General features: G+C 47.2%; 1 protein-coding gene across 1 annotated transcript in view; it reads right to left on the bottom strand.

Annotated features, from left to right (window-relative positions):
- Positions 1-1009: 1009 nt before the first annotated feature.
- Positions 1010-13861, bottom strand: part of LOC140389508 (claudin-11-like) — a 45409-nt gene continuing 32557 nt past the window's right edge. The window contains exons 2-3 of the mRNA XM_072473655.1: positions 8112-8276; positions 1010-5934 (exon numbers count right to left, since the gene is read on the bottom strand). Coding sequence (XP_072329756.1) covers positions 5690-5934; positions 8112-8276 — 410 coding nt within the window. The 3' untranslated portion in view covers positions 1010-5689. The remainder of the gene's footprint in view (positions 5935-8111; positions 8277-13861) is intronic.

Below are 13861 nucleotides of genomic sequence, written 5' to 3'. Positions count from 1 at the left end.
CACCTACCTTACCCGCAGGACAAGGCGGCGCGGGTGGGCTCCGGGGTCCTGGGGGGGGCGCGGGGCGATCTGGCCCCGGGGGGTGCCCCCACGGTGGCCTGGCCTGCGATCGGGGCCCACCGATCCGCGGGCGGGCCTGTGCCGTGGGGGCACTCTTTCCCTTCCGCCTCCGCCACGGTCTCCACCATGGCGGAGGTGGAAGAGACACCCTCCACTGCGCATGCGTGGGAAACTGTCAGCGGCCGTTGACGCTCCCGCGCATGCGCCGCCCGGAGATGTCATTTCCGCGCCAGCTGGCGGGGCACCAAAGGCCGTTTCCGCCAGCTGGCGGGGCGGAAATTCCTCCGGCGTCGGCCTAGCCCCTCAATGTTGGGGCTCAGCCCCCAAAGATGTGGAGCATTCCGCACCTTTGGGGCGGCGCGATGCCCGTCTGATTGGTGCCGTTTTGGGCGCCAGTCGGCGGACATCGCGCCGTTTCCGGAGAATTTCGACCCAGGTGATGAAGGAGCTGCGCTTACCTGGTGTTGTAAGACCTCTTACTGTGCCCACCCCAGTCCAAAGCCGGCATCTCCACCTCATGGTGATCACTACCATCGACCCCGCAAACCGCCGACTCAAAGTGGACAGGATCTCCAAGAAGATCGCGCATATAGACACTCACCTGATGAAGGTGCTGCGCTCCGAAAGCTATTGATTCGAAACAAACCTGTTGGACTTTAACCTGGTGTTGTAAGACTTCTAACTATGCCCAGCCCAGTCCAATGACATTTCTATTGCCCCCACTACTGAAATGCCCCTTCTGTTTGGTAGGGAAGTCAATCTCAAAAGGGTTAACGAATAACTAGCACCTGGGTCATGTCATATCACCCCTCAAACCCAACATCTCTTCATCACTCAAATTTTATTCCTGAGATGATTGTTTCGAGGACACTGGCCATTTTTGCCACCATCCGTTTCATACCGAAACCTCCGAGCAGTTCTCCACCACATAATTACACAGAGCTGAGTAACTGATTGATATTTTTTTATTATATAATCATACATCCAATGAGCAGATTATATGTGAAAAGAAGATTTGACTATTTTACATTTTCAATACATCACATGGAATGTGATATCTTTAAAAGCATTCTGTTCACAGCAGATAGTCTTGCCAAGAATCTCAGTGTCGCATAATGCAAACTTTATGGATCACCTTTCGAGACAATTACATTTCTACTATAAAGAACAATTGATCATCTTTCAGCATTGGTTGATCCAGTCATAACGAACTGTAAACCAGTAAAGCTCTCCTTTCCCTCGAACTATCACAACAAGGTCTCATTCATCTGTCATCAACATGGTCACTCTGTGTTTTCATTTCTGTACAATACTTTTGGCACCAACAGTAATTCCAGAGATTATCACTTTTCGACTCCCACTCTCTTCTCGCCCAATGAAGTAGGTATGTTTTTTTAAAAAAAGCATTTATGGGACGTGGACATTGCTGACTGGGCCCAGCATTTATTGCCCATCCCTAGTTTCCCTCGAGGAGGTGGTGATGAGCTGCCTTCTTGAACCACAGCAGTCCGTGTGGTGCAGATACACCCACAGTGCTGTTCGGGAGAAAGTTGACCCAATGACAGTGATGGAATGGCGATATGTTTCCAAGTCGGAGTGGTGAGTGGCTTGGAGTGGACTCCAGTTGGTGCTGTTGCCAGGTATGTATTGCCCTTGTCCTTCTAGACGGTAAGGGTCATGGGTTTGGAAGGTGCTTCCTAAAGAACCTTGGTGAGTTCCTGCAGTGCATCTTGTAGATGGTACACACGGCTGCCACTGTGCATTGGTGTTGGGGGGAGTGAATGTTTGAGGATGGGGTACCAATAAATCAAGCTGCTTTGTCCTGGATGCTGCCAAGTTTATTCAGTCTTATTGGAGCTGCACCCATCCAGGAAAGTGGAGAGTATTCCATCCACTCCTGACTGCTGCCCTGTGGACAATGGTAGACATGTTTGGGCAGTCAGGAGGTGAGTTACTCACCGTACGATTCATAACCTCTGACCTACTCTTGTAGTCAATGTATTTATATGGCTAGTCCAGTTCAGTTTCTGGTCACTGGTAACTCCCAGGATGTTGCTAGTGGGGAATTCAGTGATGGTCATGTCATTGAATGTCAAGGGGTGACGGTTACATTCTCTCCTGTTGGAAATGGTCATTGCCTGGAACTAGTGTGGCGCAAACGTTACTTGCCACTTGTCAGCTTGAGCCTGAATATTGTCCAGGTCTTACTGCATTTAGCACTGTTTCAGTCTCTGAGGAGTTGCGAATTGTGCTGAGTATTGTGCAGTTATCAGCGAACATCCCCACTTCTGACCTGATGATGGGAGGAAGGTCATTAATGAAGCAGCTGAAGATAATTTGGCCTAGGACACTACCCTGAAGAACTCCTGCAGTGATGTCCTAGAACTTAAATGATTGACCTCCAACCACCACAGCCAGCTTTCTCTGTTCCAGGTATAACTCCAACTAATGGAGAGTTTTCCCCTGATTACCATTGACTCCTGTTTTTCATAGAATTTACAGTGCAGAAGGAGGCCATTCGGCCCATCGAGTCTGCACCGGCTCTTGGAAAGAGCACCCTACCCAAGGTCAACACCTCCACCCTATCCCCATAACCCAGTAACCCCAGCCAACACTAAGGGCAATTTTGTGCACTAAGGGCAATTTATCATGGCCAATCCACCTAACCTGCACATCTTTGGACTGTGGGAGGAAACCGGAGCATCCGGAGGAAACCCACGCACACACGGGGAGGATGTGCAGACTCCGCACAGACAGTGACCCAAGCCGGAATCGAACCTGGGACCCTGGAGCTGTGAAGCAATTGTGCTAATCACTATGCTACCGTGCTGCCCTTTTGCTAGGGCTCCTTGATGCCATACTCAGTCAAATATTGCCTTGATGTCAAGGGCAGTCACTCTCACCTCACCTCTGGTATTCAGCTCTTTTGACCATTTTGATCCAAGGCTGTAAAGAAGCAAGGAGCTGAGTGACCCCGGCAGAAACTGAGCATCAGTGAGCGCGTTATTGTGAAGCAAGTGCTGCCTGGTAGCACTGTTGATAACCCACTTCCATTACTTTACTCTTAATCAGGAGTTGGCTGATGGGGTGGTAATTGGCCGGGTTGGTTTTCTCCTGTTTCTTGTATCGAGAACATAGCTGGGCAACTTTCAACACTGCTGGGTAGATGCCAATGTTGTAGCTACACTGGAACAGCTGGTTGGGGCATGGCAAGTTCTGGAGAATAAGTCTTCAGGACTATTGCCGGAATATTGTTTGGGGCCCATCGTCTTTGCAGTATCCCCTGCCTTCAGCCATTTTTTGATATCATGTGAGTGAATCGAATGCTGAAGACTGACATCTGTGATGCATGGGATCTCAGGGGGAAGCCAAGATTGATCATCCGCTTGACATTTCTGGCTGAAGTATATTATGACATCTTCAACCTTGTCTTTTGCATGGATGTGTTGGGCTCCTCCATCACTGAAGATGATGGGAATATTTGAGCCTCATCCTCCAGTGGAGCAATCTCCTTGGAAAAGTGATATTTCGAAACATTTCAAAACAAAATTTAAGGGCAATTTAGCGTGGCCAATCCTACACATCTTTATGTTGTGAGGGTGAGATCCACGCAGGCATGGGGAGAATGTGGAAACTCCACACAGACAGTGACCCAGGGCCAGGATCGAACCCAGGTCCTCCATGCCGTGAGGCAGCAGTGCTAACCACTGCGCTAGTATTTCTAAACCTGGTTGGGAACAAGATTAAAGATCACCTTGTCTGATGATTCTTTTACGGTGTTGGAAGAAGGCTGGTATGAGGTTAGAGGACTGTGGATAATTGTACCTGGAAATGTGAATGGAATTCAAGCTTTATTTACTTATTCTCATTTTAAATTCCTGTGTCCACATTTCTAATGAAAATTACATATATGTGCAGCAGGCTATATAGTCCATATTCCCTTGTTCACAAAAGGAGACCATTCAGCCCATCTTCCTTGTGATGCGACTTTGAAAATGTATTCAGTTAGCCTTAGTCCCTTACTCTTTCCCCAGAATTCTGCATTTGTTTTCCTATTCAAGTATTTATCCAATTCTATTTTGTAAGTTATAACTAGATCTGCTTCCACCAGGTAGAGCATTCCAGATCTTCAGTATTCACTGTTAAGAAACAATCAATCTCATTTTTCCGTTATTTACTTTGCCAATTATTTTAAGTCTACATCATCTGATTACTTACCTTCCTGCTTTTGTAAGCAGTGACCCTTATTTTAAATACTTTATCGTTTTCAATGTCTCAATTATATCTCCCTTAACCCACCCGTTCATTGGCTAGCAAATCCAGCTTCTTCCGTCTCTCCAGATAACTGATGTCCCTCATCTCCTGCTAACATCTCCAGGCCCTCTCCTAAGCCTTGACATCCTTTCTAAAGTTTGGGGCTCAGGATCGAACACATTATTCCAGACAAGGCCTAGCCAATGATTGCTACGTCCAATTTTCTTTTATATATATGTGTGAAAATGCATCAGATATGAAAAGAAATGACTCATCTTTCTGTTAAACAGTAAAGGTATCTATTAAAAAGTCCCAAACCTGGTCAACCATAAATGTTGTCACCATGGACAGCTTCGCCCTTAAAGTTCTGCGAAATTTCAGCGAATCACGACCTTCTCAAGGACAATGAAGGATGGAAAATAAATGGCCTTGCAAGCAGCACTTACATCCAATGAAAGAATAAAATAAAATATATTACAGCCAAAGTATATTCAGGACCAGTGCAACCACTAGGCAAACTAGGCAGTCGCTTAGAGCAGCAAAGTCTGGGGGCGGATGGTGGTGAGGCAAAAAACTGAATGAACTATTCATGAAACGACATTGTCCTCCCCATGTAACTTTTTCAAAGAACTCAGTTATGCTTTGTATCAGTTCTATTTGGCTACCTTTTCTATTCCTAACTTCCTAGAATATATTCACCAATCTTTTAAATTGGGCACTCTAGCAGTTTGGGGGTTAAGCTTCCAGCCACTGCTTCCTCTTCACACGAGACCATCAATTCTCATTGTTCCTTTGCTCTGTTCTGGTGTTCCATGGTAATTAAAAATTATGTGCAAATTAGCCAATACACAACATAAGTACAGGGCATGTCACCCACAGGGAACGAACACGACATAAAGATCATCAGAATATTTTCAGATTTTTAATTTAAGGGTTGAAGATTAGTCCTGATTTTAATGGCAATCAGTAGACAACATAACCCATGAGTCACTGACCCGTACTCTGCCATATGCTCTGCTTTAATCGGTAACCAATCGAGGACTAGTTACCTTTGTTTAGTCTCAAACTCGTAACCCAACACATCTAAGCAGATCCAGATTGGCTGTCGTTCCTGCAGATTTGATTGGACCTTAATTTTGTCATTTATTTTTCTCACTGAGGAAAAGTGGATAAGTTTCATAATTTAACATGATTCATGAGAAGATCAACAACAAAAATCACAAATGAGAGTTTCTTTTTCTGTCCAGAAACGAAGAAGAACTTCAATTTGCATTCCCCTTCAAGTCAGCAGAGAGTGTATTTTAATGTGGGCATTTGCCATGGGTTTTACCAGTCCCTTGATGCAAGATCTGTCGGGGGGGGGGGGGGGTTCTCCTTAGACGTGTGCACTCTTGGCATGTGTCTGGCTCGTTGTGGAGGAGGTGCCTTGCGAAGCATAATAATACCGGTTTTCCTGGTGCTGCGATGAGGCACCGATACAGCAGGTGATTGCTGCTCCCCCGAGCAGGCAGAGCATGGTGCCAATCCAACCCAGGAAGAGCGAGTAGCCAAAATTGAAGAGGCGTGCTTCCTGGTGAACTCCCACCGGGAACCAGATTGTGGCAATGGCAGCGCAGAGTGCTGTAAGATACAAACACAAGAAAGAACTTACGCTCACATTGCATCTTTCACTGCTTCTTTTAGATGGTTATTTATAAATCAATCTCTGCACAACTGACACCAGTAAAAAGTCTGACACCAGGTTAAAGTCCAACAGGTTTATTTGGAATCACGAGCTATCGGAGCGCAGCATCAGACTCACCTAAGGAAGGAGCAGCGCTCCGAAAGCTAGTGATTCGAAACAAACCTGTTGGACTTTAACCTGGTGTCGGAAGACTTCTTACTGTGCTCACCCCAGTCCAACACCGGCATCTCCACATCATCAACTGACTCCCAGCACGGGATTTTCTGCCCCCCTCGTGGTGTGTTTTGCGACGCTGGAAGAGACCTGCCATTGGTCCATGGTCGGATCGTCTGTCAATGGGGTTTCCCATTGTTTGCACCCTCTGAGGGGAACACCTGGTTCACGTCAATGTCTAAGGTGAAGATTCAGCGGACTTATCGGGTGCGCTTGGCAGTGTGTCGAGAATCACCCTGCTATTCAATGGCAATTTATCAATTTGTTCAGCCTCGGAGTGTTTCTCTCCACTGAGACAGCATTGGAGAGATTTGCTGCCGGTGAGCTGACCCTCGGGCGAGCTGACCCTCGGGGCAGATATGCAGCCCCAATCCCTCCCCCACCCCCCGGCCCGCCCCCGACTTTGTGGCCCATTCAACCCCCTAACTTTGTCGAGGGCCCTGGGAACAATCCTTCACCCCCTTTTCATTGGGCATGGTCCCTGCCCGGTGTCGAGCATTGGCAGTGTCAAACTGGCACCTAGGAAACCTGCCACTGACATTCTGGCACAGTGGATTGCCCCTGGAACCATCTCAGTGCCACCAGGTACCCTGGCAGTGCCACACTGGCATTGCCAGGGTGTCAGGCTGGAAGTGTCATGTGCAGGGGGAGTGCCGTGATACCATCCCGCCCTGTCCTGCCACCCAGGGGTCTCCAATGGCCTGTGAAACCCCCTCACGGTGCCGTTAAGCTTGGTGTGTAGACCAGTACTAAATGGCACCCTGGCAAGAATTTGTAGGCACGGCCATTGAATCCTGGGCTTCCGCACCTTTGGGACTGCGCGACGCCGGAGTGGTTCCCGCCACTCCATTACGCCGGAACTCCCCGCCCCGCCGGGTAGGGGAGAATCCCGCCCCAGGTTTTCCAAATTACTCTTTTAAACAAAGCTTACGCTCTACTTTTAACAATGAATGCAGTCCAGGATTTTCCAACAACCCTTTAGGATTTCTTTGTCTTGACCGCTGTACAAACTTTTCACAATTCCTTTAACTTTCAAATCCCAGGCTGTGTTAAAATGGCATCAGATGTTTATTTTTCATTTGAAGGCTACAGTCCCACTCTAAATCTGGTTACTGCAATTTTCTCTAAGTTAGAACACTTTTTGTTTACTCTTTCTTGAATTCTTCTGAACAATACCTTGGTCTTTGTTCATTCAACTCCAGTCATCTTAAACATTCTTTCTGACCCAATTCCCTGGTTATCTGGACTGTAACTGGTACTCTAGGAAGTCTGCCTCTTTGCAGCCCCTGTCCTGTCCAGTCTTTCCTCTGGCAAAGTTAAGAGATGTTCACAAAGTCCTGTCACCAACTGCCCACACATTCAACTAAAATTAAAATTAAAAAGCTTCCCTACCTTATAAGGCCCCAGCTTCTAAGCAACACCCAAATGCTGATGCCTTTTATTTATTCTCTACGTCATTTCTGTGTCTAAGCACAATAGAAACACACTTGGAACTTAACCAACCCCCACACATACAAACAGCATAAATCTAACTACAGGTTTTACCTTAAAAGGCACAGAAAGGTTAAATTAAACCCACCTGAAGTTATATCCTATTTCTAATGTTTACCAGTAGAAATGCAAATCTCTTAAAGCTACATTGTTTTCCAAACATTGACACCGGACCATAGTGAATCAGTCAGTTATTTTACAATGAGCTTCTTTTCCAATTAAAAATTCCGACAAATCATTACTACAATGTTTAGCGACAAAGAGCAAGTCAACCATCCAGTTGCTTTTCTCCTTTGGACAGAAATGTCTCCTCTTTTAATCATTAATGATTGGGGTGTGAGAAGTTTCACACCAGCACTGTCTACTGAATGCTGATTTGTATCTTCACGCTTCACGTCCTGGTACTCACCCAACAATATGTGGAGAATGGCGCCCAGCAAGGATCGCTTATACTTGGAAGAATTGGCTTCGGTTCCGAGGCGCATGCACGGTAACGCTGTAAGTATGAGGAGAGTTGCTGGAAGTCCCAAGATTGAGGCAGTGATCATCAGGGCTCGGCTGGTCTGCAGGTAGGCTGCGGGAGGGAAAAAAGAGCCATTATTGAACCATCTATTTCAGAAGTAGTGATTCCAGACTAACAAAGATGACTATTTTAGTCCGCTAATGATTTGAAGAGCGGCTGAGGAAGTTGAATTTATTCTTAAGTGTGAATGAGATAATAATGGGCTTAATTAGAGACTTTTACAGTGCCAAAGATTGGCCGTCTTCAGCTCTCTGAAAAGCTGCAAGGCAACATGATGTTAACAATGGTTATGGGATTTTCAGCTTTATAAACAGAGCCATAGAGTACAAAAAAATAATGACATTATCTCTTTATAAATCAGTGGTTTGGGCTCAGCTGGATAGTGTGCCAATTCTGGACTGCACACTTTCAGAAGGATGCCCAGGCTTTGGCGAGGGTGCAGAGGAGATTTGCCACAATGGTTCCAAAATAAGGGGCTTTAAAAAGAAATTGATGGGCTGTTGGCGTTGCTGGCTTGGCCAGCATTTATTGCCCATCCCTAAATGTCCTTGAGCTGAGTGTCTTGCTGGACTATTTCAGAGGACAGTCAACCACACTGCTGTGGGTCTGGAGTCACCAGGTAAGGGCATCAGACTGCTTTCCCTCAAGGGCACTAAACGGGTTGTTACAACAATCGAGAATGGTTTCATGACCATTATTGAGTTCAAATTTAACCATCTGACCTGGTGGGATTGAAATCCCCAGAGCATTGCATTGTGTCTCTGGATTATGAGTCCAGTGACAATAGCACTGCCTTTCCCCAGAGAGAATAGAGAAGCTCGGAGTGTTCTCCTGGGAGCAGAGAAGGTCAAGCAACAAAGATAGAAAATAGGGGTAGTCGATTCCACTGGTAGGAGGAATGGTGCCCAAAATGCATGGGTGATTGGCAAAATATTCATCAGGACAGTGAGGAGATTTTGTTAATGCAGCTAATTGTTATGATCTGGAATGCAATGCTTGAACGTGGTGGTGCAAGCAGGTAAACGAGTAACTTTAGAAGGGAACTGGCTATGTTCTTGAAAAAATAAATTTGCTCAATTATTAGGAAAAAGCAGGGGAGTGGGACTAATAGGATAGTACTTTCAAAGTGCCTGCACAGACTTTTCCTTCTGTGCTATATCATTCTGTGATTCTATTTTTTTTCCATTCGTCCCACAGAATACCGGCAGTGCAGAAGCAGGCCACCCAGCCGATCGAGGCTGCACTGACCCTCTGAAAGAGCACCCTACCGAGGCCCACACCCCCTGTCCTTTTCCCGTAACCCCACCCAACCTGCACATTTCTGGACACTAAGGGGTAATTTTGCACGGCCAATCCACCTAACTTGCACATCTTTGGAATGTGGTCCGGAGGAAACCGGAGCACCCGGAGGAAACCCACGCAGACATGGGGGGAAAGTAGAAACTCTACACAGACAGTCACCCGAGGACAGAATTGAACCCGGGTCCCAGGTGCTGTGAAGCAGCAGTGCTAACCACTGTGCTGCCCTATTCTCGTGAACTTTTCACATCTTTAAATCTCAGAGTATTTTCTTTGTCAAAGATTTATCTACTTTCCTTTTAAAGTCTGGATTTTGAATTAATCACTGTTTGTTTGTTGGGCGTTCAGAGAGCAGTTAAGAGTCCACCAGGTTAGTGTGAGCTGGAGTCACATATAGGTTTGATTGAGATAAGGATGGTTGGTGTTCTTCCCTAAAGGGACATTGTTGAGTGGGTTGGGTTTATACAACAGCTTCTTTCTTGGTCCAGAATCTGCTATGAGAAAGGTCAGCAAGAGAGGGAGGTGGAGAAGCAGAAGGCTTTCAGGGGGAAACTCCAGAGCATGGGACTTGGCAGCTGAAAGGCACAGCCAAAAATGGTTGGGTGAAGAAAAGTGGTGAAACACGCCAGGTCAAAGTTCTGGCAAGTTCAGCGGTTGTTGGCAGAGATGGAGGGTTGGGCGGGGTGAGGGGGTGCAGTTGGTGGTTGGGGATGCTGCTGTGCAATGGTGCTGAGGTTAGGCGTCACCCCACAGCCTCTCTCCCCACAGCTGTAGTAAGCTTTTGTGCATTTGAACGAGCAACACATCCCGAGTTTTTACTCAATCCAGCAGCTTTTATGACAAAATAGCAAAGAGCCACAAAATATTTGCGGCAAAATTAATAGCTTTATTACAATTGTAATTCTTTAAATACTCAACCCATGCCACTCCATCCGTCCCGCCACATTCCTCTCCTGCCACGCTTGTGAAAAGAGATTGGGCGGGATTCTCCGTCCCACCACACCTGTTTACTGGCCCCCTCCATCCCAGGAGCCGGCCAATGGGGTTTCCCATCGTGGCCACCCCCACACCATCGGGAAATCCGTGGGCATGAGTGCGCTGCCGGCGAAGGGGAGGATCCCGCCATGGGAGAATCCTGCCCATTGGATTTGAGCGCTTTACCTCTACGTGTAAAAATAGCCTAATCTGCCAAGGTCTGACAATTCCAGCTCAGACAAGAATAATGGTTACCCGACTACTGCAGTGAGTGGGTTTGGGAGGCGGTTTAAACCACAGTTGTGGCTCTGGACTCCAGAAAGAATCAGCTCCTTCAATGCAAAAGAGGAGCAACATACAAGAGAAAGAGTGAAATTCATCTCTCAAACTACTGAGCATTTGTACAGCTGGATTCTTCCAGCCACCATGGTCATTGATGAACCTGGTGGAGGCAGGCTCAAGTCAGGCATTCAACAGTGAACCAGATGGTTATCTGAAAAGAAACAAATTATCGTGTTACGGGAGAAGAGAAGAGAATGGCACTCAGTGAAATGCTTCTTCGGAGAGCTGTTGGAAGCGCAATGGACGAAAGGCCACATTCTCAGCTGTTACAGTCCTGTGATTCTGTGAATTTATGAATGAAAAGCGTTTCACCAGCCAGAGACTGAGTTCTGCTTAACTCGATTTGATGCAAGAGTTTGAGGATTGTCAGTCTCGCCCTACGTGTGCAGAAGGGAGTTATTCGAGGCCAGGAAAGGAAATCCCGGGAATTATCTGACTCATCCAGTGCCAGCATGTTTCCCGATAAGTCATTGGACAGGATGTGACTATTGAAGATCCAGAATTGAAAACCTGCATGTGATTGTGTGGCATATAATCACGGACTTGGCATTTATATTGAGGGGGCGATTTAGTGAGGAGCTTCAAAGGCAAGGTGAGATGTTGAAAGAACTTTGGATCAATGGATTGGTGTTTGATCGTGGGTCAGACGTACACTTTTCACAATTTGAGACAGGTTAATAAGACCATTAAGAAAATTCATGAAGAACTCATGGCTATATGTAGAAGATAGAATTGAAAATGCAGAAGTAATGATCAACTTTTATTGAAACGTGTTTGAGCCACACAGATTACTGAGTGTAATTCTGATTTGTGTATTATGAAAAGGATACAGAGGCATTGGAGAAGGAGTAAATGTGATTTGCAAAAATAATATCCGAACTATGAGGTTATAAATATCAAGAAAGTGTGAACAGGTAATTATTCTCTTGAACAGAGAACACTGAGGGGTAACCTAACTGAGATCTTAAACATTCTGATCAGAGAGGACAAAGAAAGAGAGTGCTTCCACAATGGAGAAAAACAAAATTAGGAGCTTTCAGTATACGATAGTCACAAAGAAATCAGATCGGAAATTCACAAGAAATATTTTTACGCAAGGCATAGTTAGAATGTCAAACTTGCCACCAGAGAATTAATCATAGATTCATAATTATAGCGCAAAAGGAGGCCATTAGGCCTGCTGTATCCATATCGACTTTCTGTAAGAGATGTTCAATTAGTCTCGCTATATGTTACAGCCTGTGGGCCATGGAAGAAACCATTGTCTTCCAATTCTACGACCAGAAAATGGTGGGTAGCGAGCCATGGAAACCGACTGAGTTGGGGGGGGGGGGCGTGGTGTGTGTGTGTGTGGGGGTGGGGGGGGGGGGGGGGGGGGATACCAGGCCAGTCAGTCAAATGCTGAGCTTTCGCACTCTTTTATACAGTGGCACGCACATTCCTCTCACACACAGGGACACTGGGTCACACACTGTCCTTTCACACTCTGGGACACTGAGTCACACACTGTCCTTTCACACTCTGGGACACTGGGTCACACACTGTCCTTTCACACTCTGGGACACTGGGTCACACACTGTCCTTTCACACTCTGGGACACTGGGTCACACACTGTCCTTTCACACTCTGGGACACTGAGTCACACACTGTCCTTTCACACTCTGGGACACTGGGTCACACACTGTCCTTTCACACTCTGGGACACTGGGTCACACACTGTCCTTTCACACTCTGGGACAGTGGGTCACACACTGTCCTTTCACACTCTGGGACAGTGGGTCACACACTGTCCTTTCACTCTCTGGGACAGTGAGTCACACACTGTCCTTTCACACTCTGGGACACTGGAGCACACACTGTCCTTTCACACTCTGGGACAGTGGGTCACGCTCTGTCCTTTCACACTCTGGGACAGTGGGCCACACACTGTCCTGTCACACTCTGGGACAGTGGGTCACGCTCTGTCCTTTCACACTCTGGAACACTGGGTCACATACTGTCCTTTCACACTCTGGGACAGTGGGTCACACACTGTCCTTTCACACTCTGGGACACTGGGGCTCACACTGTCCTTTCACACACTGGGACAGTGGGTCACACACTGTCCTTTCACACTCTGGGACAGTGGGTCACACACTGTCCTTTCACACTCTGGGACACTGGGTCACGCACTGTCCTTTTTCACTCTGGGACACTGGGTCACACACTGTCCTTTTACACTCTGGGACAGTGGGTCACACACTGTCCTTTCACACTCTGGGACAGGGGGTCACACACTGTCCTTTCTCACTCTGGGACAGTGGGTCACACACTGTCCTTTTGCACTCTGGGACAGTGGGTCACGCTCTGTCCTATCACACTCTGGAACACTGGGTCACACACTGTCCTTTCACACTCTGGGACAGTGGGTCACACACTGTCCTTTCACACTCTGGGACACTGGGTCACATACTGTCCTTTCACACTCTGGGACAGTGGGTCACACACTGTCCTTTCACACTCTGGGACACTGGGGCTCACACTGTCCTTTCACACACTGGGACAGTGGGTCACACACTGTCCTTTCACACTCTGGGACAGTGGGTCACACACTGTCCTTTCACACTCTGGGACACTGGGTCACGCACTGTCCTTTTTCACTCTGGGACACTGGGTCACACACTGTCCTTTTACACTCTGGGACAGTGGGTCACACACTGTCCTTTCACACTCTGGGACAGGGGGTCACACACTGTCCTTTCTCACTCTGGGACAGTGGGTCACACACTGTCCTTTTGCACTCTGGGACAGTGGGTCACGCTCTGTCCTTTCACACTCTGGAACACTGGGTCACACACTGTCCTTTCACACTCTGGGACAGTGGGTCACACACTGTCCTTTCACACTCTGGGACACTGGGGCTCACACTGTCCTTTCACACACTGGGACAGTGGGTCACACACTGTCCTTTCACACTCTGGGACAGTGGGTCACGCACTGTCCTTTCACACTCTGGGACACTGGGTCACGCACTGTCCTTT

Source organism: Scyliorhinus torazame, chromosome 14, assembly GCF_047496885.1.
Source record: "Scyliorhinus torazame isolate Kashiwa2021f chromosome 14, sScyTor2.1, whole genome shotgun sequence".
Lineage (NCBI taxonomy): Eukaryota > Metazoa > Chordata > Chondrichthyes > Carcharhiniformes > Scyliorhinidae > Scyliorhinus > Scyliorhinus torazame.
Note: the sequence above shows the minus strand (reverse complement) of the source record. Positions and strands in the feature narration are given on the sequence as shown.